At 40.5% G+C, this 24829-nt stretch overlaps 1 protein-coding gene across 5 annotated transcripts in view; it reads left to right on the top strand.

The window, feature by feature from the left end:
* Window positions 1-24829, top strand: part of NR3C2 (nuclear receptor subfamily 3 group C member 2) — a 187851-nt gene that overhangs the window by 145198 nt on the left and 17824 nt on the right. For all 5 annotated transcript variants that reach the window (XM_077783015.1, XM_021536593.3, XM_021536592.3 and 2 more), the window contains 2 exons: window positions 10926-11264; window positions 11675-11819. In XM_077783015.1, the coding sequence (XP_077639141.1) occupies window positions 10926-11264; window positions 11675-11819 (484 nt within the window). The remainder of the gene's footprint in view (window positions 1-10925; window positions 11265-11674; window positions 11820-24829) is intronic.

Here is a 24829-nt window from a genome sequence, read left to right as displayed (position 1 = left end):
AGAACCCTTTAGAAACCTGCCCCTGTGGTTTGTGATGATGTGTTTCCATTATTCACTTCCCCATCATGAGAGAAGCTGTAGAAGCAGGAGGAACTTGTCCTTTTCACCAAGCTGTTGCTTCAGAGAATTTCCACCTAAATAAGAAAGCATGAAGATTTAACTTGCCATGCTTACAACAACCTTGGCCAAAGTAGGGTGGGCTCACAATGCTGAATTGTTGTTTTTGTTATTAATCTTATTTCTTCTTCTCTTTTTTGTCCCCACCAATTCCCAAGTGCATGGCTTTCCATTTTTAGTATCTGTGTTTTGCTAAAATAAGTGTGAGGTGTGGCAGGCATACCTAGCTCAAAAAGCAGCCCTTGGAGTCCAATGGCAGTAGAAAGAACATTTCCCAGCAGGTCATGAAGGGAATGTTGAGTGCATTTAAGCTTTAAAAATACACAGCAGTGAGAAGCTGGTGTTTAACCAAGAGGGAGGCAAGGTGAAGGCTCTGGATGGAGTGTTTCTAAACCACCCAGTACACTTATTCCTGCACACTGGGGCTGGCGATTTGTGTGCTTTTGTGGTTCTCTGCCATCAGCTCTCAGATCATACAAATGGGTAATGGTAGAGATTTGCCATTACCCCAGAAAATGGTAGATATTACCTACAGAGTGTTTTCACTAATGTTCAGGGCAATTTATTGAAGCAGGAGATTAACAGGGTTTATACACTTTTTTCTTCTTTAATGACTAATCATGAAGTAGATGGTGAAAAATATGGTCAAGATGACTGCAGAAGATAAACAGTCTGGTCATATTTCACAGGTAGCTTTGTTGTTCTGGAAAGTAGGGTAGATAATTTCTAGAAGATGAAGGACAGACCAGCAGCATTCAATGTATTAGGAATAAGGTCATTTGAAAGAAATATGAGTTGATAAAAACTGGGGATATGGAAGTCATACAGAGGAAGAGACAAAGGATCTCACAATTTTTATTGCTTGGAGGGAAAAAAACATCAAGTGTGAGTGTGGTAATGACATACCCAGAAAGACCACAGAGGGAAGGGCAGCAGTTACGAAGCTTAGCTCTAGCAAGAACAAAAATGAAACACTCTAGCATGAAGTCTGAGCACTCAAGATATGTCACGAGAGGTGCTGTGGCAGTTTGGTTTTGAAGGACTCTGAAACACTTGCTGAGAGCCTTTGTCTTCAATATAAGTATGAAGTTTTGTACATGGTAAGTGTCTGTCAGGGTTTTATCATGTTGTGATCAAGATGGAGGGCACATAAATCATGTAGCAGATATGGAACATTGGGTGTCAACCCAAATAAAAGCAAGAGAGAAGACTTGGATGAGGAGCGCCTTGCGGAAGACTGGATGGGAATGGGTGTCTTGGGAGGAACATTGTCGCTTGGCATAAGGCAGAAACCAGCGACCACAGCCAAGAGTACTCAGTCTGGTGCAGTCCAAATCTGTTCTCCAAAGTTCCCTTAACTTTCTTCTTAATCAAATTATTACCAACACTTGCAGTTCAAGCTGCTGGTGTTTCATTCCAACAGGTGTCTTGGAGTTGCAGGGGATCTCATCTTTGCATTTGTTGTTGACATTTTACTGCTTGTCTTTATTTGATGTCAAATAGAATAATCAAAACCACTGATGCATTTAGTAGACAACTTTTAGCTCAAGAATTATTGAATTTACCATACGCTTGAAGAATGAATAAATAATCAGTAAAAATTAGTTTTAGGAGCATCTGAAAAGGACTGATTAAGATTGGCTTTCATCAACATTATAATTTACTTTTGTAAGCCTTTTTTTAAGGCTTTGTTTATTGGATGATTTAAATATTTAGTAAATACATTTCTTTTGAAATTAATGAAGAAGTACAAGAGAGAGCTTTATATACCAAAAGCGTTAGATGTGAGACTGTGTTATGTGATTTTGGGATTTAATATGAAATATATGTGGGGGGGAATTTTCATACTTTAGCCATTTCTCATTAAAAAACTTTATCAAAACCAGCTTGATTTGATTTTAACAGGAAACCACTAATTGGCATTTGGTGAAAGTTGTTCCCACACAGGGAGGAGTACCCCTATGAAACTGTTATTTTTCATTTAATTATCACTTTGAGGATTGCTGAGAAACAAGCAAATGTGTTAGACATTTTCCCTGACAACCTAAATATTCCTGTAAAATGCACTTTGGATCTTGTCTTTCTTTTGTCACTTTTGTCTGCTGTCTGATCATGAATGCTTAGCCTGAAACTCAGCTTAAAAAGGGATTAATTCCTCTGTCTCTTACCCAAACACTCCCCAGTGCCTTTCCTTTTTAATTGCTGTGCTCATCACTGTCCCACATGACAGATAGGTGGGTAACCTGAGCTTCACCCCTGGGTCAGACCTCAAAAGACACAAGATTTGATCTGGACTTTCACGTGAAGATTTTTGAGACAGCTGCTGTGTGCAAACACTGGTGTGAGGTGCCACCTCCCTGCAGGTGTTTGCATTTCACTGCTCAGTATCTCGAGCCATAAGTGTAATCAGAGGAAAACGTGGATTTTTTCATTAAAGGAGTATAAGATTTCTCATTAAGTGGGCGTGTAATTACTCGGACTAGTGTTCTTCCAGAGTGATTTCTTGTTATACTGGAAGTGTGTCTGCAGTAGAGTCCTGTTGAGGATCCAGTAGTAATTGTAATGATTACATATATAACAAAGTAGGGAGTAAATATGTGAATCTACAAATTTGGATCAGAACTCAAAAGCATCTTGGGTTCCAGTGTTGGAAATAAACATGATGGCATTTTTGGTACAGACTGGAATGTTGAGAAGTGAAAGTTGAGGCATGGAGAAATGGGATACCTGATAGCAGCTGCTGAGGAGTGGCAGGGAAGAAAGGAGCACAGTGTGGTCATTGTGAGTTAAACTTAGAGTCGGCGAGGTGAAATTGTTGCAAAAATAGGCAAAGTCTTACGTGATGCCAAGGAATCACTCTGTTTCTTGTCAGAGCTGGCAAGTGTGGGCCTGATGATTGTGTCTGATTTCAGCACTTCTGGGTGAGGTGGTGGCGATGGGGCAGCCTTGCAAAATTGTCACGTATGTTCCTGTGCTGGTTGGTGGGACTGCAGTACCTGTGGTACCCTTGTGAAGGCCATGTCTCTCATCTCTTTTTGGACTTGTCCACTGTGAACGTATCTACAGGTCTCTTGTTAACCTGTTCTGTTTTTTCACATCAGGTCTTTAAATTTAGAAAGGTTCCTTTAAGATCTAAACAGAATCTTCCTGAAATTCGTATCATGGGTCTGAAGAAAGGTGTGTACAGATTAGAGAGTGTCCAGGGAAGAACAAGGATAATAAGATGCTTAGAAAAGAAAAAAGAAACAAAGAGTCAAACTCATTTCATGTTAGTGTAGAAGGGAGAGGCTTTAAGAAAATCATGATACCAGTCTTTCAAATCAAAAAGTGGTGTAAAAGAGGACAGGAATGATAAGTTGTTCTTTATGGACACTGGGGGAATGATGGAGTGAAATCAGCCTCACTGCAGACAAAAATGATGCAACATTGGAGATGTTGGGAGAACACTGAGGGGTTAGATAGTGGTGGAATATTGTGGAATTCTCTTTATTGGAGATTAATAACATTCTGAGTTGGGCAAAGTACGGTTGATCCTGCTCAAGGCGATAGGATAAGCTGCTTCAGATATATTGTTTCTGTGCTTTACAGGCCTGTGCTCCAGCAGCATTGTACTGCATCATTTATTAGAATCTGTTCCAAACAAAGCAAAATGCAAGCACTTCTGAGGTTGTTCTATAAGTAACCAAAGTAATATTTACCTAGTTGCAGTCTGTTTTATTAGGAGTTTAAATCCAACTAGAATAATGAACCAAAATACATCTAGGTGAACATAATGAAAATAGTACACAATTACTATTAAAATGTGTATCAGAAACTCTTTCTTCCATCTGTGTTGTACCTCCCTTTTTGGTATCCAGATGTAAACCAAGAATAAGAATTGCACTTATGGATGGTCCTCACTCTTTGCAGGGTCTGACCAAAGGCAAATAAACTGGGACATTTCCATAGATCAGACTTCATGGACATTTACTCCTTGTCTTTAAGTTGTCCAATCTTTTAAGTTGTCAGATTAAAGTGTTATTTATTAATTAGTAAGCAGTATGCCAAATGATGTCATTGTTTCAGTTATGCCTTGCATTTCATTCCACTGAATTCAGTCATTGGATTGGAGCTAATTGTCCAGTAAAAACTTCCTTCTGCCTGTGGAAGATAAGAAATCAGGAAATTTTCTTCACTTTGTTAATTAGACTACTGATTCCTCAGGCTCAACAGCAAGTGATAGCATTTTCTATCACTTTCTCCTCTGGGTCACAGCTGTCAGAAACAGATTTTTAAATTTATTTTGCCATGTGAAGCCAGGATTTTTGTTTTCTTCCTTACCAGCTGCAGTCTTCCTTTCTTTGCATATTTAGACAGACTGCTGGGTCTCTTCAGTGTATCCCAAATGTCACTGCAGAAATCACCCTTGAAAGGCCTCTGCTTTGCAAGAGTCGAGTCCTTTTCTTACGTGATAAAGTAATTTTGTGCTCTACTTTTAAGTCCTTGTACAAGTTGTCCCTGCTTCAGTAGTTGCTTTTCGTTTGCTTCCTCCCCTTGGTCTCTCCAGTTAAAGCAGTGACTCATCTGCTTGCCAGTATGCCTCTCAGATTTGTACCTGATCCTTCCTCTCACACATGGCACAACAGGAGTTGGACTCGTGGATCCTTGTGGACTCCTTCCAGCTCAGGATATTCTATGATTCTAACACTTGGGGTTACATTTAGAGGTTCTTCGTCTTCTGGAGCTACCTGAAATTTTTTTTTGCTTCCCAAAGTGGGTAATGGGTTTTATGGAAGCTTTAGGGTCCTATCTTGGTTGTCCCTTCTGTGTTTCTGGAAGAAAAGAAGTGTGCCTGAGTGCACTTTGTAGGGAAAATGGGATAATGCTGTAAGATGTTTGCATTAGTGCTTTTCACTTTATTCCATGCATTTCCAGGCATATATGTGTGTGTATATACATGAAGTATGTATTATTGTCTAGAAATTTCTCAGCAAAATCTCATTCCCATTGTGCTAGACAACTAAGTGAAAAAACGTCTGTACCAAGATAGCTCAAAATTTTCATGTCAAGATACAACAGATTTGGGGGAAGGGAAAACACTATTTGTGGTAGCAGTAAAATAGCTAATGAGAACAGATGTCAGCTCATTGAAGTAAGTGAAGCAAGTCACCAGGCAAACATGATGAAAAGATTCAGAGGAGAGAAAAGTGGCATTTTGATGGAGCATTTATCTGTACAAAGGTGGAGGCGCTGAGCGAGGACTTAGGGAAGAATCTACCTTGAGTCAGAGCTGCCTTCAGGGGAGAATTGGCACTTTTGGTAACTGTGGTGCAGCAAGGTCCTGGAGGTTGAATTTGGAGAGCAGAGGGAGGTGGTAGTGGCAGGGTGTGCAGGGAAATCCTTACGCATTTGGCAAGGGATGGAAGGTAGGAAGCTGGCAGCTGTGGAGGCTGGGAAGGAGGTGGTGGTTGTAGCTCAGGTGTGAAGCTCGAGCACTGGACCTCAGTGGAAGAACCCGAGTGTTTGAAATGCAGGTGTTTACTGGCTGGGGTACAGAGTTACAGGTGGCCACAGTGAGTTTGTTTTGCAGCATATTGTCTACCCTCAGGCTGCCTAGACCACTAGTGGTACAGCACACTTGGAAATAATCCCAAATCATACCTGGTTTGAAGTGCATATAGTGATTTGCACCTCCCCTGCCTTGTCTTTTATGTTTTCTGTATTTACTCCAATTGCTTTCTCTTCTTCCTTACATCTTAAACCTTCACCACTTTTTGTGTCCTCTGCTGTGTCCATTCTGTTTTCCCCACTTCCTCCACTAAAGCTCTCTGCTTTACACTGGAGGTAGCATATGTTCTTATAATGTGCTTTTGTTATCCCCCATAGATTTAAATATGCATAGAATCTAATAAAGATATGTTGGGTCACGATCACCTTGGTCCTGGCTCTGGCAGAGCTTTATAGATGGGATTAAATAAAAATCTTGGTAATCTAAATTGTTACTTTATGTTTACAAACAGTAAATTATTTTTCTGATGGATATCAAGGCAAGCTCTGAATATCATCTTTAAGAAAAAATAAATTTAGATTCCAGGGGATTGTCATTGCAAGTCTTGTGATTCACTCTGCATAGAACTACAGCTTATCTTCTAAACTTCAGACTTAGCTTACTTTTTTTACTTCCAGAGTACTGGAAGCTAGCATGAATCTGCAGAGCATTTTACATTGTTCATCCTATAAATTTGAACACTGGTACAATTCTACAAACAAGACACTTGTCTCTCAGAAATCTGCTGAATTAAACAGTAATATTTACGGGGGCTTATCTACTATTAAAAACATTTTGTTCTTTGACGTTTCTGAATCTTCTTTTTTTTAACAGTAATATTAATTTTGAGCCTGTGAAAAATACTGATTGGGTGTGTGGAGTCCATAATTTAATTTGTGTATATTCCCTAGGCACAAAAGGAGTATATAATATATATAATCTACATGTATTATCTCCCTCTAGATCCAAATTTTATAGCACGTATAAGTTTACTATGATATTTTTTAAAAGGGAGTATGGTAGTTTACCTATCTTGTGGCTACCCTAAACCCTCAAGCTTTACCCTTAAAAATAAGAATAAGCTGATGTTCATGTTAATTTGTATTCCAAAGCCACTTTATGATAGGGCCACATCCAGATAAATGTCCTGTTATTGGACCTAGAGTAGCATTCCTTGTTGCAGATAACTATAAACTATTCAGCATTTCACAGATGGCACAAAAACTTCCATTCTGAGATGTCAGGATCCCGGTTTCAGCTTTGGGACAGGAGACTTCCATGTGAGGGGTCAATACTAAGGAACCAGCTGTCCAGCTGACTTGCATCTTATTTCTTCCACTATTTATTGTTAGGGCTACAGAGGATAGCTGTTGGAAATGCTTTTTTAAATCCAGGTTTGTAACTTTCCAAATGTTACGCCTTATTTCTTTTAATTGGAGCATAAAGACCACCTAAAATACTCAACAAAAGTCATGACAGATATTTGAGATTTTAACCTCGGGTGTATTTGCCGCATCTTTCTCTATTGTTTTTTTCTTTTTTTTCACGTATTACTGTCTCAGGTGATTGAAAAACAGGAGATATTCTAGCTGCAATAACACTGAACAGGAGGGCAAGAAGTCCTGCAGTCACTGCTAAACAGCCATTTGGATGAAACTCTTGTCCTAAACCCAGACAGGCTTCAGAGTTCAGCTTGGTCACTTGAAATGCCCCGTGCTTGCTCCATCCCCTGGTCATTGTGGAGAGCCAGGGATTTCTTGAGCGTTTTCAGGGAGCAATCCTGATGAGCATGGCTTTGGCTCTCCATTTCAGAGGTGGCTTAGTCGGTTTTGTAGCTGGTATTGGAGTGAGAGAGCAGATGTGAAAAACGGCTTTTAAAGAGTGCCTCGGAGTATGTACTGCTCAGTTTGTATTTAATCTTTACTTGTTGGTTTCTGTGGGAGTTACCAAACCAGTTGAGCTACAGCACTGGAATGGAGCCAAATGAAAAATACAGTTTTCTTCACTGTAAACATGACTGTCAAGCAGTAATGTTTTTCTCAGCTTCATTTTAAAGGCATTATAATAGAAGAAAATGAAACTAAAACACATTTTTATGCCAGTTTTATACGTGGAAGATTTTTTTTTTCCTTTAATAAAAAACTCTTTGAGAATAGAACATACAGACTTAAATGTGTGATCAGTTATCTGTGCTGCAAGATACTTGATGGAGTTGTAAACCAACACTTTTTTTTTATTCAGGTATAGTTATAGTGCAAATGCTTTTTTTTTTCCCCTCTGTAAACATGATAAATGTGTAGAGTTCTTTATTTTTAGTCCTGTTTTGATAACAGAAAAAAAAAAGTGCCTGGAAAACTTAATGAATAATAGCAGCAAACACCAATCTCTATCTCTTCAGACTTATTTTTAAACTCTGTTTTCAATGTCCATTGGCTTTGTTAAATCATTATCAGACATTCAGCTGAGCTTGCTCATCATTGCTTTGCTTTTGGGATTTATTTTGTTGAAAAATCTATAATTTCAGCTTTGCCTTTCTAAGATAAATGCAAACTATATTTAGTGCTCAAGGTGATTTCACCAGGACATCCTTATGTAGGTGCAACTGCACCACATGGGGAAAAACTGCATTTTCATTTCCTTTTCAGGACTGAACTTTCCAGGGTTGTCTGCTTTGCCTATAACTCCCTCTGTTTTATTTTGCAGAGGAAAATGCTTGTTTAACAAAATGATCAGCTGCTGCTTTGTAAAATGGATTTTTGGGTACTAGAGTTGAAAATGACATCTTGAAGAATGGATGTTGCATCCAGGTAGCTTGATGCACCAGAGGATAAAAAAAATCCTTCGGTTGTGCTTCATTGTTTGAATGAGCTTTTTTAAGAATTTCATAATAGAAAAGTAAGAAATAGGATTTGAACAGACTTTTAGAAGAATCTTCTCACAATTCTTGTGTTTTGAGACAAACTAAGCTGCAGTGAAACCTTTGCTGGCAGATACTTGTCTCACCTCTTCCTTATAACTCCAAATGGACAGTCCTATGGAGCTTTTGCTAATGCTTTTGGTAATTAGGAGGTTTTTAAGTAGATGTGGCTAGCTGAACAAAAGAACTTTAATTTTTTTTAGGAGCAGTACATTTTTATTTGCATATTCAGTCTTTTTATTAAAAAATTCAACTTGCCTCACTTGGTCCACTTGGTCTGTATGTCTGCAGGCATGGAGGAAATAACGAATTCTCAAAAGTAGACATACATCCTGAAGTGAATAAATGAAATTAATTTCCTTCACCTAATTTCCTCCAGCTCTCAGAAGAGAAAGTGATAAAAGTTAAACAAAGATCTCTGAAGTCCTCTGTAGGCTATCTGAGGGTGTTTGCATGGGGATCAGCCAGGAAGATCCTTCATGGTGTGATGGAAATGACTACGAACTGATGTTGAGGTTTTGGACTCCCTGCTCCATGCAGGATGTACTGCAGTAGCAGTGAATTTTATTTTTGCCTTTTAATGGCATAGTCAAGAAGCATCTCTTTGGGCACCTTCAAGATCTTGGGTATGAGTAGTAACATCACTGTTTTCTGTAGCAGTACCTCATGTTTACCCTAATAAATACTTTTTTCTTTTGAATCTTGGGATGAACCATCTCTTTTGAGTTCAAGGTACTGTCCCAGCAAGGAAGTGTTGAAACAACAGGCTATTGTTGCACTTGGGTGTGCATTGTCCTGGTCCCTGGGCGTCTGTATCCTGCCTTGCTCATTCCCAGCCACTGGCTCTGGGCAGGCAGCCCCAGTGTCAAGGAAACAGTGAAACATTAATGGCTGCTGTCACCAGAAATGGTCTGAGGGCAGCAGCAGCTCTGCTGTTGAGGGGGATTTCTTAAAACATTGGTTTGTAGAAGAGGAATGAGGTGGTTCTGTGGGTCTCACTGGGGAGTTTCCTACACCGTAAATAAGAGGAGCGGGAAGAAACACATAGAGCAAGCTTTGAAAGCACCCCAGAAAGAAGTGGCGTGGCATGGCATGCTGAGCTACAGTGGAAGTGAACATTTTGGAGGGGTAGAAATTGTCCAGAAAGGATCCTAGAAACTGAAGAAAAGGGGTTATATTTAAGGAAAGATAGGGGAGGGGAATTGAGGATGGGAAGAAACTTGAGGAGGTAAACTTGGGAAAGGGTATGGATTAGGAAGGGGCTATTTGCAATACTATTCTGAGTGGGAGTGAGATAGGCTTGTATTTACTGATGCCAGTAAAAGGAATGTTGTAAGAATCAAGAGAAAAAGAAAGTCCAGACAAGGATGTTAGCTGTGTCCAGAGAGATAAGAAAGATGTCATTTGAGAGAAGTTACTCTGAAGATCTGCAAACACTTAAATGTAGTTAATTATTTATTGATTTTTAAGATTATTTGTTGTTGTTACGTTTTCCTATTGCAAAAAGGGTCATGATGGTTTTTAGGTTTGGTTCTTCATGTGTGGCTTTTTAACAGAATAGTCTTGATTTTTAATTCCAGTTCTTTTCTCATGCTATGGCAAAGTTGGGAATGCAACCCACAGGGAATGGCTGGCCCCTCTTCAAGGAGTCAAAGCACTGTAGCATTGCTGTCTTTTAAGAGGACTTAGTAAAGAAAAGTAGGGTGGGTAGAATTAAAGAAAAAAAAAGGAAATTAAAAGAAAAGGGAAGGCAAATCATCAGAGACATGTTGATAGCAGTGAGAAAGGTGTTACATGAAGTTCAGTTTTTCTTCTTTAAGTGGATAAATATTTAAGATTTAAATATTCAAGAGAAATGGGTAAAGCTGTTATGGACATATCAAAGCAGCAAAAGGAAGGGGACTTGACTAACCTGAGCTGTTCAAAATTGATTGACTACATTTCAAGTTGAGACAAAAGTTTAGGAGGGCTCTGGGTCTGCTAATATTGTGGAGATTTCTTTTGATGACCAATGTAAGGAGATCATGAATTGCAGTCTTGTGGGTAGTAAGTGATTACAGTTCTGAAATGTTTAGTTGGCACTGACCACAGTAACTAGGATGTTTTATTCATGTCTGTATGGAGGCAGATACTGGAGATTCTGTCATGTATAAAAACATCCAGTAAAGCAGTGAAAATGAGCTTAGAGGTGTCTTTTGGTCCTTTTTCCAGTGCAGCAGCAGGCAGTGAGATACTTCATAAGGTCCTGCGCCTGTTTCACTTAAGAGCTTTGAGATTGTACTTTGGCTTTCATTTCCTGTATAAAACCCAGGGTTTTGCTGGCTTTCTGTACTGACTTGGTTCTCATGTTGTTCACCTTCACAGCCCGGAAGTCCAAAAAGTTGGGGAAATTGAAAGGGATGCACGAGGAGCAGCCCCAGCAGCGGCAGCAGCCGCCCCCGCAGAGCCCCGAGGAAGGGACGACGTACATCGCGCCCGTGACCGAGCCCTCCGTCAACACTGCACTTGTCCCCCACATGTCTGCCATCTCACCAGCACTTACTCCCTCTCCTGTTAAGATCCTTGAAAGCATTGAGCCGGAGATCGTGTACGCAGGATACGACAGCTCGAAGCCGGACACAGCGGAGTACCTGCTCTCCACCTTAAACCGCCTGGCCGGCAAGCAGATGATTCAGGTGGTGAAGTGGGCGAAGATACTTCCAGGTAGGACCATGAGTCATCTGCTGAGATGTCACTTTACTGTTTCTTTTAGTTCAGACAAATATTTTTTGCTTGGCAAATTGCATCTTGAATCCATGGACTGTGTGGAGAAAACCGGCAACTGCGGGGTGTGAGATGAACCTCTGAGAGAAGATAGTTGGGGTTTTTTCCTTATTTTATGTAAAGTTTGTTTCAAATGTCTGTGATTGATATTTTAAAAGCTTTCATTTTCAGTAATAGCCTCTTAAGAAGAAAACATGTTTTGTCATTGGAATGAAAAATTACAGCTTTATTTTTTCCGAACTGGGAGTGTTGCTCTTGTTTTCTGAATATTGGAAAAGTGGTAAGCAAGTGTTTGGTGATGGTTTGACCAGCCCTTGTAGTTCATGGGTATTTTCTGGTTTGATCTCTAGGATTTAGAAACTTGCCTCTCGAGGACCAAATTACTTTAATTCAGTATTCATGGATGTGTCTGTCATCGTTTGCCTTGAGTTGGAGGTCGTACAAACATACAAACAGCCAGTTCCTCTATTTTGCTCCAGACCTGATCTTCGATGAGTAAGTATTCCTTAATGGCCCTTTTCAGTGCAAGCTGGAAGGATTGCTGTCTTTATTTGGTTTTTCAGGCATACTTGCAGTCTAAGAAGATTTCAGCTAATTCTGCCTTAAAAAGCAGCTGAAGTTGTAATTTTTTTCAGTGACTCACATTTCAGTTGCCAAAGCTTTGATTACTGCCGTCCACTTCTCCTTATGTGTGGGGATGTGTTCTCAAACTGGGACCATCCCACTGGTTTGAAATGTGACTAATACACAACCACAATTTATAGAAAAGAACATTTTTTGGTATCTACTGGAGCTTGGAAAAATATCCAACTTCTAGGAAATGTGAATGTTTAAATTACTTGGGTTTTTCAGAGCAGTCATATAATGGTGCTTTTGTTAACAATATACAGCTGTTCAATGTGTTTTCTTGACAGTCTTAATTACCCTTCTTTGCGACCGTGAAAGAAGCCAAAATGTTTTTTCAGTAATGAAACATAACTTCTTTATGATGCATTCAGACAAAAAGAAGGCTCAAGCATTCTGTCTGAGTATGTGTTCCTTCATATTTTATATTTGTGTGTGTTTAGTTCTTTGCTTTTGATGACTATAATTTAATTTCTGTTCCATTCTCATAGTGTTTATTGCAAGACAGTAAAGTCAAAAAGCTAAGTAAATGCACAGGCAGTCAAACAGGGCTGGCATCATTTGCTTATCCCAGAAGGTTGGGGCAGGGGGGTTTCAGAGATAAAAAGGAGACATAATCAATAGGATATGGGTGCACTTGGAGAAAAAAAAAAACAAAACAGGAAAATAATTAACAAAAAAATAATTTACCACTTAATCCCCTGATGCATTCTGAAATCTTTTTCTTGGAAAAGATGCTTTGTCGCTATCCATCTTAATAGTCTGTCTTTGATTTAGGAATCCCTAAATAATTAATGAGTATGAGATGGGTCCCAAAAGCAGCGAGCAATATCAAACAAAGATTGTTTGGTTTGGGGTTTTTTTGAGGGGGAACCTGGTGATTTACTTCATGTGGCTGAAAATGTGGTGTCAGCCATTTTCTTGTTGAAAGCACCTCCATTATGACTTGAACATTAGAGAATTGTCACAGAAAAAAAAAAAAAAGTATCTTTAGCTAGAGGTAAGTGAAAATGTGAACTTTGAAGAGTTTAGTTCTCCTGAGGGAACATAGACTAACAGTTCAAACACAAAAGCAGCTTTCGCTCATCTCAAGAAAGTCAGTCAGGGGGTCAGAATTTATTGGACAGAGAAATCAATCCTGCTTGCAAATAAAAGTTTGTGCATTGCTTGCTCTTGTTCTACTGCAGCTAGAAGCAACTTTGAGAATTTGAGATCAATTGAGAGTTTTATGCTGCAAGCCTTGAAGATAGGTGCCTGTAGAATTATACTGAGGTTGAGGTAGGGATCCAGTTGGAAAAAGGAGGGCAAAATTAAAACATCCCAAAACAGATATGTAATTGAGATAGTGGTCTGTTCTCCTGCATATTTGGCAATATACTCATTGCAGAGAGAAGGCAATTGCTTATAAATAGAGAAAAAAAAATTGCCAAGAGATGTGAGAGGGATACAGAGTCTTTTGAAGTGGCTAATCAGGACAAGAAATTTCCCTGGAGGTGAAAGAGTAGGACATTTGGTGTTCACTCTGAAACAGTAATGGACATCTCTCTGGAATGGGAAGGGTTTTCTTTCACACACACGCTGCTTGTGTTTCATACTCATTGGGCATCATGCCAAGCATTTGTTCTAGTTTCTCACGTTGCCACTCAAAATGGTTGAGACTGCATTTGGAGCCTGAGTTTAGGGCTCTCTGGCAAAGTAAAGTTGTTCAGAATCTGCAGAGAGCCAGTGGAGATTGGCTGAGGTGGTCAGGGCTGATTGGGACAGTGAGGGACCTGGTGATGCAATGCAGATTTAATGTACCCTTCAGCTTCCTAATGAGTTGTAGAAAAGAAGAAGCCTGGCTCTTCATGGAGGTGCTCAGGGAAAGAATGAGAGTTTGGAACAACACACTGCCTCCTGGGCAGCAGAAGAAAACATTTCCTAATGAGATGGTGAATCAGCTGAGCAGGTGCCCAGAGAGACTTGGAGTCTTGGTCCCAGATTATGCCCAAGCCTTCAGTGGGCAAAGCCCCAAGCAGCCTGCTCCAGTGTCAAAATTAGCTCTGCAGGGAACAGAGGATTGGACGTGAGACTACCAGAGATCCCTCCCAAGCTCCTGTTTTGTGATTCTAAGTTAAGAGATACTGTGCTTTTCCCAGTTTTGAGGTAAGGCCAGAGACTACTTACTGGAATTGTACAACGCAGTTCAGTGTAGAAACCATTCCACAATACAAAATACAGTACATATTCCTGTTCATGAAGTGCTTTGAAGCTTTGTTCTGAAATTGCTGTAGGCTGGTCTTACCTTTACTTTTTCAGTACCATGAATTTAGAAATGTGCTGTGTAATTACAAGCACTGGCCTTTGTTTCTGTGGCACAGAGTTTATTAGACCTCCCTGAGGTTTACTTGGTGAAACTTTCTGAGTGTTTTACTGCCCTTGGCATTTAAGAACATTTATTAATTGATTCAGAGTGAAAGGGGATGCTTTACAATGCCTTTCCTTTTACTGGTTTGAGAGAATTACATTTCTGTTATCACCTGGCAAAGATTTTCTTGGTGTTTCTTCATATTGTGTGACTGGAGAGGTCATTTCCTGTTTCTATACAAGAAAAAATAAGCAATGTCCTTGACCAGGCCCTTGATGGCCCAGAGGGTTCAGCATTTTCTTCAATGAACAGTTAAAAATGAGTGAAAGTAGAGGTTGGCATTAGTGGAATTATGTGGCTTTGTTTTACGTTAAATGAATTTTCCATTTACTCTTAACTACTGTGAATAAAAGGAAGTTGTAATGTTTCTGGAGGACCATGATATATGATCTTGTTTTCTTTCTTGTTCTGAAGACCTGTAAACAAAGCCAATAACAAATGAAGATCCATATTGTTAATAGCTGTTAAATGTAGCTTTGATTGTATAAATACAGTGCAAAATGTCTTCCTACTCATATGTGGTTTGATTTCCTATTAGGCTTGGGGAAGACTGGAAATATTTGTCTGCCTTCATTTAGTCATGCTACCTATCTAATTAAGTGTACTGTTTGTCTTTATGGTTGAGGCATATATTCCATTGATTTAATCAGGCTTAACTGAACATGGAGATTTTAACTGAGGGATAAGAATGTGGCTTCTCAGCCTGTCACAGAAATGCCTAAAAAACAGCCTGAAAAGAGGCATAAAGCAGGGTGTTTTGTGTTCTGTTTGTTTAAGTTATGGCATGTCCAGTTTTTAATCCATTTCTTTTGTAATGTGCTCTGATCAAAACGAATATTCTGTAGGTACAGCTTTGGTTTTAATCCACAGTAAATCTTTAGATGACTGTGATACACATGATACCACATAACTCATACTGAGGGTAAGCACTCATAAAGAATGACTTCTGCATATGGGATAACACTCAAAAGGTGTTGTAGTTATGTTTGTAGGTGTGCAAATTCAAATTCAAGAAGTTGAAAAATTCCAAAATTAAGGTGGTCTGCAAAATCATAGTTTAAGCCCTTCAGGTACATGCTTTAAAGACTGTATCCTTAACAAAACCCTTGATTTATACTATCCAATAATATTTTTCCCATATGACTCCTTTGATCAGGTTGGATGAGATGTAGGGATTATGTAGTGAGAGACTCTAGGAGGTTTTTCTTCATTTGTTGTCATTGAGGAAGCCTTACCTTGAATGGATCTAGGGATTTGGAAGAACAGAGATATTAATGGGGAAGATTATCTTAAGACATGGGAAAAGACTGTCACTAATTCAAACCCTAAACGCTGAGACTTTTCAGGTTCCTCCTACAAAAGTAAAAGAAATCCTGCAAGAAAAAGAAAAAAATAGGTTTTTTAGCTCAAGGAAGGGAGAAATTTTCTCTTTAAGATTTAACCAAAGACTTTAGCTAAAATTTTCTAATATAATTCAACCTGAGGCAGGCACTAATCTAAGTCCAGAGGATTAAATGGGTAAAATCATACAAATTGAAAGCAGAAAACCAAGTAGTGGTGGCTGGAATGGGTGCAAGAACAAAGCAAGGGATATACAAAACCCCATGGTTTGTAACACCAGCTTATTTTCAGGGATTCTGGCTGAAACTCTGCAAAATACTCTTTACTACAGGGAGCAGACTATAACAGGATTTCTAAGGCATGGTTCTGGAAGGCAGGGCAGTTAGTTGCAACTTCCACTGTTTTTTCTCTTACTGGATGTAATCGTAGACCTAAAGGCTACCATGACTCTTTCCCTGCCTGTGCCCTTTTGAGGGAAAAGTCCTCAACATTTTTGAAAAGAGATGGTGTGACAGTTCATGTCTACAAGAAATGAGCCCAGCCTTTCAAAAGTAGGAGTGGCTGTCTTTGCAGTGCAGAAGTCAGATGCCTGAGTTCCAGGCAAAGGCAGGGGATGTGCCTTTTTGCTCAGGTTTTAACGGGCTCAGGAGTTGCTGTCCCGCCAGCTATTGGTGACAACATCCCAGGTATCTGCTTCCACCCATACATTAAGTCAGAGCACTGGCTGGCAAACTTTCAGAGGCTCAGGAAGGAATAAAAAGCATGTACAAGCTCAGCACTGCCAACAGAAACCCAGCAGGAGCCAAGACATGGAATGGCAGGGATCCTCACTCACACAACATGGGAAACCAGTGGGAGTGGTGGGACATTGGCTGCCTTTGAGGCCATGGCTCGTGCTCCCAGCACATCTCCTCCTCCCAGCTGGAAGCTAGAACTTTATCCCTCATGGCAAGCTTATCCATTCCTTCCCCTAAGGAAGATGCATGGTGGCTTCTTATTTCTCCTTAAGGCAAAAACACAGCTGATAGCATTGATGATAAATTAAAACTCAAGCCATGCTCCTCCTCTATATATTGGTTTGTGTTGGCATAAAAGCCCCAGGGGTGATGGCCCAACCCTGGAATTCCCTCCACAGGTCTTGATTTATTTTTTGCTTTTAGGTTTAACATGGTCTCTGTAGATTTCTGAATCTGCAGCAACTTCTGAAAAGACTGAAGATTTTGAAATAATTTCCTGTTTTTAACAATCTACCCAAATTACCTTATTTACCATTCCAGTCTTACCTGGCTGTAAAATAGCAGTGTTGTGGGGATACTAAGAGAGTTCATTGATGCTGAGACACATTGTGTGCAGACGCTTTAGTACGTTAAAGTACAGCATCAATGTTTCAACAGTATTTTGCAAATGCACTGCATGACTAATGTGCTGTGTGTTTCCTTCGTCCTTTGATTTTTCTCAGTTTGTCATCTGCAGCAGAAAGAATAATATCATAGTTGCAGAAGTGTGTAGGTTCTGAATCTCCTGGCCATTGCACTTTATGCCTTTGTTGTTTTTTTCCCTAGTCAAGGATTTGCCTAATGAAAACCAGCACTAGGCATTGTATGAGGTACCCAAAATTACTGAACTTGAAAAACTGAGTTTAAAACAGGAGCCAGCTTTCACAACCATTTGGATCAGTTATGTCGTTTTTCCATCTCTGAAATTATTGTATTAGATCATATGCAGCTCAGTCCTTACAGTAAAAATATTATGTACAAAATATTAAGAGTATAATGTAGTGATGGATATATATTTTATTTTTTTAAATATGTACTGTGTATGTAATTAACAAAATTTACTACAAATCAATATAAACATATCCTTTAAAGCATAAGATTTTGCTCCCAGTAAAATATAAAGAGAGTATTTCAAGCACCTCTCATACTATGCCTTTGGCTGCAAGCATGAAGTTTTTAAATTTAGGAGGCCGAGGCTGATGCTGGCAATAGATGAACAATAGAGAATATAGTTTTCAAATGAGACAGCTGAGGTAGAGCAAACGAGGTAGAGAGGGGGAGGAAAAATTGCAGTACAAGGAGATTTCTAGGAAGTTTCTGTGCTAGTGTTGTCACAGGATGTGGATGGGCAGAGGATTTTGTAACACTGAGGAACGCCATAAAATTAAATTAAGGATTAGAATGTAGCTGGAATGAAACAGCTAAGATTGTATTAAAAATCTTCATTTAATAATTATGTACATCTTCTTAGTAAATAACATTTTCATTACATTCCTAAACCCCCTCCTAATATGCCAGTGGAAGCTGGGACCATTAGGATTTGGTGTTGTGTAAGGCAGTGCAGGGATGCAGCAGCCTCTCTATGCCCTTTCAGTGCTGAAGCCTGTAAGTCTTCCTGGTGTTCTGATTTCTATGGTAACAGCAGGAAGATAGAAGTAATAAAATAAGCGGAATATTTTAAATCACCTTTTTAAAAAATTTATTTAACCTCATACACCTTAGGGCTCAGGGCGATAATTAGTTAGATCATCTGTGAATGGTGATAAAGCCAATAAAAAACTTCACCTATTGTTTAAATGATTACTTTGTAGCTTTTATGTTTGGCAGGGTGATGGCTATTAACCCTTTTGTCTTCCCTTGCAATCTGTTAATCCTGTAGTTTCTAAATTTAGGTACATTTTTGTCATCTCTGTCATCTGACAGCCTCCAAATCCCTCATTTTTTAATTATTATTGCCACAACCAGAGTTGGTAAGAGTTGTTGGTGTTCATTTTTGCTGATAAATTGTCTGTGCTGGTCTTGTTAAAAGGTCAGCAAGCACTCCTTGGTGATCCTCACTGCATAGGTTTTGCTTGTGTGTATTATTTTGGTGAAGAATATTAAATTCATGCAGTGTCAGTGCAGTGGAAAGTGAGTATCTTCATCAGTAAATGTTTTATATACATTGTTACTACTATTTACTTTTTCATAAAGTGCGGCTGGGTTCCCATCCAGAGAAGTACACAAAGAGATTTTGTTACGTATCCACCCAACAGTAGTGCAGACAAAAAAATTAAATTTTGGGAAACTGCTGTCATACCTGTGCATAATAGATGTAACATGCTTCAGCTAGATTTTCCAAGTCTTTGTTTTGGGTTTCTTTTCTTTGTAAGCAGGTCATTGGTTGGGCAAAGCAATATATTTGGTTTCTTTGCATAAATTTCTAAAAACTAGCTTTTTAATGCTTCTATCCCTAAACACTTCTTAAATTTCTGAAGTGTTTTGCTTCAAACTGTGAAGCTTTAAAGGAAAACAGAAGATACAGTAATTTTAAGGAGATCTGTAAGAACGGGGAAATGTCAGAAAGTGTCCCTGTCATCCTTTAAATTGGTCAGAGAAAGTTTAAGATCAGGACAAGGGGCTTCTTCATTTGCCCATTCTAGCAATTACTCAGGTATTTTCTGACTGTGAGACTGCATTTGGACAGTTGTGCTTAATAACCTTTTTGTGTCTTTCTCTGTGAATTTGCCTGTTACCTCTTTGAATACATTTATAATCTTGATATCTAAAATTTTCCGTGGCAGTTGCTTCTGCAATTTAATTATGCATATTTGTTTGTTGGAGATGTTTCTAAAGCAGGTGGCTGATAATTTAATGGAGTGCCACTTCATTCTTGTGTTTGCAGCAATAGTGGGTATAATCCTTCTCGTCCCATGCATGCCAGTTATCATTTAGTTCTCCATCAAGTCCTATTGTTTCTTCTGTGAGCTGAAGAATCAGTGAGTCAATTTGACCTCCCCTTGTATTTCTGCTAGTTGTCTGCTATCCCTGGCCATCCTCAGCTCCTCCTCTCATGTTATGTATTAATTTTGGGAGGAGACCAGAGTGACACACAGATTTAGAGCACAGTGGATGCAGCAGCAAAATTATAATTACTCTCTTGCTCTCGATTCTTCTCTCAAATGTTTGCTTTTTTTGATGAACACTGAGGAAGCATTTTCAAAAGGCAGAAGCCCAAAAAACCTGTCCCAAGTTACACCTAGGATTCTCTACTGTGTGATAACTGTTTGTTAATCCAGTTAACTTGTATGTATGGTGGAAGATTATTATACTGTCTGCATTGTCCAATCAGTGATTTTCACCTTCCGTTTTGTCAGCCAGCCCCACAGACTTGCAGGGTTTTTCAGCAGTCTTTCACAGGCAGCTCTTGATTTCATCGTCTGGAGGCATCAGCAAGCTCTGTCACCTCCAGGGGTCTGATTTTTCTCACATGATGTATGAGCACAGTTCTCAGCCCAGGCCCCAGTGTGAAGCTCTGTGAGACTTCCCTGGTAACCTCCATTACTTGTGGGAGATGTCCATTTGTTATTACCCTTGGTCTCCTATTTTTAAGCTGCTAATAATCCACAAAGAGATGACCTCCTTATCCCCTAGCTCTCTTTAAGAGCTTCCAGGAGATCCTTTTAATAGCTTTAAAATCCAACCCTGCCGTGATTGCATCCTCCCATATCTCCTGATGCAAGGCAGTGTGCAGGTCTTAGACCAGTAATTACCCACGCTGGCACGCTGACGGAATTTATTAGAGCCCATACCCAAGCTGCATGCCCCAGTTTCCTTTGTGTGGAAACCAGGGCAGGGGAGAGGAGGAGGAGGAGAGGGTTGGTGTTTGCTTAGGTCTCACCCCATATGGCTGTGGGATGCAGCTAGACCTGGCATGTGCAAAGCATTTCCATCGTGCCGATGTCGCCTGGATCCACCAGAGCATCCTTGTGCTATTGTCAGAGTGCCCTTTCAGATTCGTGAGATGTGACCTCTCTCTGCCAGAGTTGTGCTGACTTTCTTGCCTTACAGCATGTTTATTTATCAATTCATGCTCCTCTTTCAATGATTTTGCTCGATACAGAACTGGAGCTTACAAGCCTGTGGTCTCCAGTGCTCCCTTCCCACCCTCAGACCCATTTTAAGAAACCAGTCACGTTTGTCGCCTTCCACGACTTTTATAAGGGCAATTTAAGCAATAAGCTGCACAGCACAGTTAGTAGTTCAGCAGTTCTGTATTTAAGTTGCTTTACAGCTTGTGGATGGATGCCATCTGGTCTTGGTGATTTATTACTATTCATTTTACTGTATTTTTTTTTCTTTATAAAACCTCTTCTACTTGCACTTGAATCTGAAACTATTTCCCATACTTGCTTACTGAAAAGGGAAAGTGATGCAGAGCCTTACTGGGCTCCTCTACAGGGAGCACTGATGCAAAGATTTTATTTAAGTTTTCTGATCTTTCTCAAACTTTTCATTTTCATCTTACTCATCAATTGGCCCAATGGATGTTCTGGCAGATTTCCAGCTTGTGATGGGATAGAAAGAATTGGAGTGTTAGTTTTTATGACTTTAGTACAAAGACTAGCCCAGTGACTTTACATTTAGCAGAGACCATAATTATGCTCTCCTGGTATTGTCTCAGCATGATTTTGGGACATCCACAAGCATTTTGGGAGGGTTTCTTCTCACTTCTGTCAAGGTCTTCGAACAGAGGTTTGTTCCTTGCATGTGTCTGAATGTGGTGCTGCTTTAATCTTCCTGCACATCGATGAGCTGATTGCTGGCATCTCCAAATGTGTTCACATGCACAGTGCTTGCTTCTGCTACTTCCCCTGTAGAGTTAAATATGAGTGAAAGAAAAATTAGGAAGTCGTTTTTTTAAACTGGCATGAGAGGAAGACGTGCCTCAGTCGACTTCCAGAAAATGCCAGGCTTTGCGTGACAGCATGAGCAAAGTCTTAATTTTTGAGGCATTGTTGGCATAAAAGGAGAATTGCTGCTTCATGTGGAATATAGCAGTAATTTTGTTGATGAACCACTGCAAGTGACAATGAGCCCTGGCAGAATGGATGTATAAAACAATACCTAATGGGCACCTTTTCTGGCTCTCAATACCTTTCTCTGATGAACTTTGAAACGGGGTATTTATTGCCATGTGTACATTATCATCACTTATTGAATGTGTTATTGAAAAAGCATTTTGGTAAAGGCATAATTATGTATTTTCCCATTTAAAACTGTGATTTGTCTCTTTTGAAATGCAAATGCAAACCAAAAGAGAGTATTTGGTATCAGCATTCTCCTAAGTGCATAATTAACTGTTAATACCAGCATATACGTGGGGTTTTTTGCTATTGATGTGCTTGGGATTTTAGGGTTACATAACTGGGTGATTATTAAGTTGGATTTTATCACAAGTTTTCTCTTTGTGATTGAGAGCTGAAACTCTCCTTTGGCAATCATTATCCATCTGCTGTTGCCAATTCCTTCATTGATAGGCATATAACAGGAGGACACTTGGCTGGAACTTTTAAAGCAGCTCTAAATTTCTTGGTAACACTTACCCGGGATGGTATTCTCTAGGGTCACCATGATGATTTGCTTGTGAGAAACCTAATTTTCAGATTTGACTTCTATAAGTTCAGTTTAAAATTGCCAAGTTGAATTTAAAAATTGCCAGTTGCCTGGGTGGCTAAAGGCCAAAAAAATAGTGGCTTAATCTGTAGATCTGTTTTAATGTGAAACTATCTTCCTTGTCTTGATTGTCAGTGTTTACACTAGTGGTCTTGGGTCCAGCACTATTTTGTCTTAGGTGTGGCAGTGCTCAAATTGGCCATTGGTGCAAAGTAACAGACATTTTTGCCTCCCTGGAAGGAGATGACTCTAAAGCTTTGCTTTAGGAGTGGAAGGCAAAGTGTTGAAGGGAGGAGGTTTTTGTCACTTTTTGAAGACTAAGCAGAGATTAGAAAGTGCTGAATAAAAAATAAGTACTGAATGAAAAATCATAATTGAATTTTGCTGGAATCCTGCATGTATTTTGGCTTAGATTTTGATCAGTATGTTAACTTAATGAGGCTGCTCCAGTACAGGTGAATTTAGTGGCATTTTTAATGGCTTCAAGATGGGGCACAGGTGTCTGGGTGCAGTCCACTGAGCAGAGGGCTGCTCAGTGTTTCCTGTGCATGGAAGAATTTATTCAAGTAGTGGCCTTCTGTCACCACTGTTGGAGTAGAATACTCCCTCAAGAGACAGCTAAACGTTGTGACAATAATACGTTTATTTTTTTATTTCCCCAAGAACCTCAAAACTTTTTCCAGTCAAGAAAGCCTTCCTAAGGCAGGTGAAATAGTTCAGGCCAAGGGCTTTTTATGATTAGATGGTTTAAGCCACTGAGCAGGGGTTTTTGTAATCCTATGTCCTGGTCTTTTCCCCTCTTTATGCTCAGAAGCTCTGCCTTGCCCTCAAGGTGTCTGCTGATGTTTTTACTCCTCTCTCTGTCAAGTTTCAACTGACTTCTTTTGGCATAAGGGAAAGCATACATTGGTTTTGGAGGCTTCCAAACAGGTTTTGACTTTCAGGCTTTTGGCAGGTTTTCTTGTTGGGCTGCATTTGTTTGATTGTTTTTTTGTTTTGGTTTTGTTACAGTGTAAAGTGCTTTCTGAGGGTGCCTAAAATCAATTTAATTGGTGGGCAACTTTCAAATGGATACAGGTTTTAGTCTAGCAAGGGAAAGGCTCTTGGTTATAAAACTGGAAATGGTTCTTACAGTGGTAAAAAGTGTGAAATCAGAAGACATGAAAACTATCTTTGACATCAGTTTTGCTCCAAAAATTTATTGGTCTTTTCCTAAGTCTTTTCTGGGCTGCAGAGGCCTAGGGACTAACTCAGGTGCTTTTTTGTTCCTCTGAGGTGCTGTGAAAGGGGATGCCTTGGCCAGTTTTTCCTTGGGATTATCAGCAAGTCACTTAAGTCCTGATGAAACCTCAACACACCCACCACAGCTTTCCCTTTATTCACTTCTCTATCTAATTTGGGAAGATGCCTTGTGCTGCAGCTTCGAATAGTACCCATGAGAAAGTAAATAAAACGTGGTATCAGATTTGGTTTGGGGCTGAGTTTCACCTGTCAGTAAATATTTCTTGCTGCATGGGTTCCTCTCTTTGGTTACGGTCAGTTGAGTTGCAGTTTCCATCTTCAGTGAGGAGATTTACAATACTGGGCTTTAGGATGACTTCATAAATGATTAGTTACTTATTCATAACAAGATGTTTTTGTTCAGCCTGCCTGTAGTTTCACAGGTTTTGAGGTGGCTGCCTGGTTTCTGTGGAGATCACATATTATGAGATATATGGCTGATTTGGTATTTAGGATGCCTTAAGTGGCTTCCTCTAACCATCCCTGCTCTCCCAGGGCGACTGGACAAATCCTACATGTCTGTTGTAGCTGGGTGGCTCCAATGGCAATTGGGCAGAGCTGTGGGAATGGCTGGTGGCAGCAGTGGGAATGGCTGGTGGAGGCAGTGGGAATGGCTGGTGGGACTGGTGGGAATGGCTGGTGGGAATGGTGGGAATGGCTGGTGGGAATGGTGGGAATGGCTGGTGGCAGCAGTGGAAATGGCTGGTGGAGGCAGTGGGAATGGCTGGTGGCAGCAGTGGGAATGGCTGGTGGAGGCAGTGGGAATGGCTGGTGGGAATGGCTGGTGGCAGCGGTGGGAATGGCTGGTGGGAATGGTGGGAATGGCTGGTGGAGGCAGTGGGAATGGCTGGTGGGAATGGTGGGAATGGCTGGTGGAGGCAGTGGGAATGGCTGGTGGCGGCAGTGGGAATGGCTGGTGGGAGTGGCTGGTGGGAATGGTGGGAATGGCTGGTGGCAGCAGTGGAAATGGCTGGTGGCAGCGGTGGGAATGGCTGGTGGAGGCAGTGGGAATGGCTGGTGGGAATGGTGGGAATGGCTGGTAGCAGCGGTGGAAATGGCTGGTGGCAGCAGTGGGAATGGCTGGTGGCAGCAGTGGGAATGGCTGGTGGCAGCAGTGGGAATGGCTGGTGGCAGCAGTGGGAATGGCTGGTGGCAGCAGTGGGAATGGCTGGTGGAGGCAGTGGGAATGGCTGGTGGCAGCGGTGGGAATGGCTGGTGGAGGCAGTGGGAATGGCTGGTGGGAATGGTGGGAATGGCTGGTGGAGGCAGTGGGAATGGCTGGTGGGAATGGTGGGAATGGCTGGTGGCAGCAGTGGGAATGGCTGGTGGCAGCGGTGGGAATGGCTGGTGGCAGCGGTGGGAATGGCTGGTGGGAATGGTGGGAATGGCTGGTGGCAGCGGTGGGAATGGCTGGTGGCAGC

Source organism: Lonchura striata, chromosome 4 (assembly GCF_046129695.1).
Source record: "Lonchura striata isolate bLonStr1 chromosome 4, bLonStr1.mat, whole genome shotgun sequence".
In the NCBI taxonomy this organism is placed as follows: domain Eukaryota; kingdom Metazoa; phylum Chordata; class Aves; order Passeriformes; family Estrildidae; genus Lonchura; species Lonchura striata.
The sequence above is the reverse complement of the archived record's forward strand: the minus strand, read 5'-3'. Positions and strand labels throughout refer to the sequence as shown.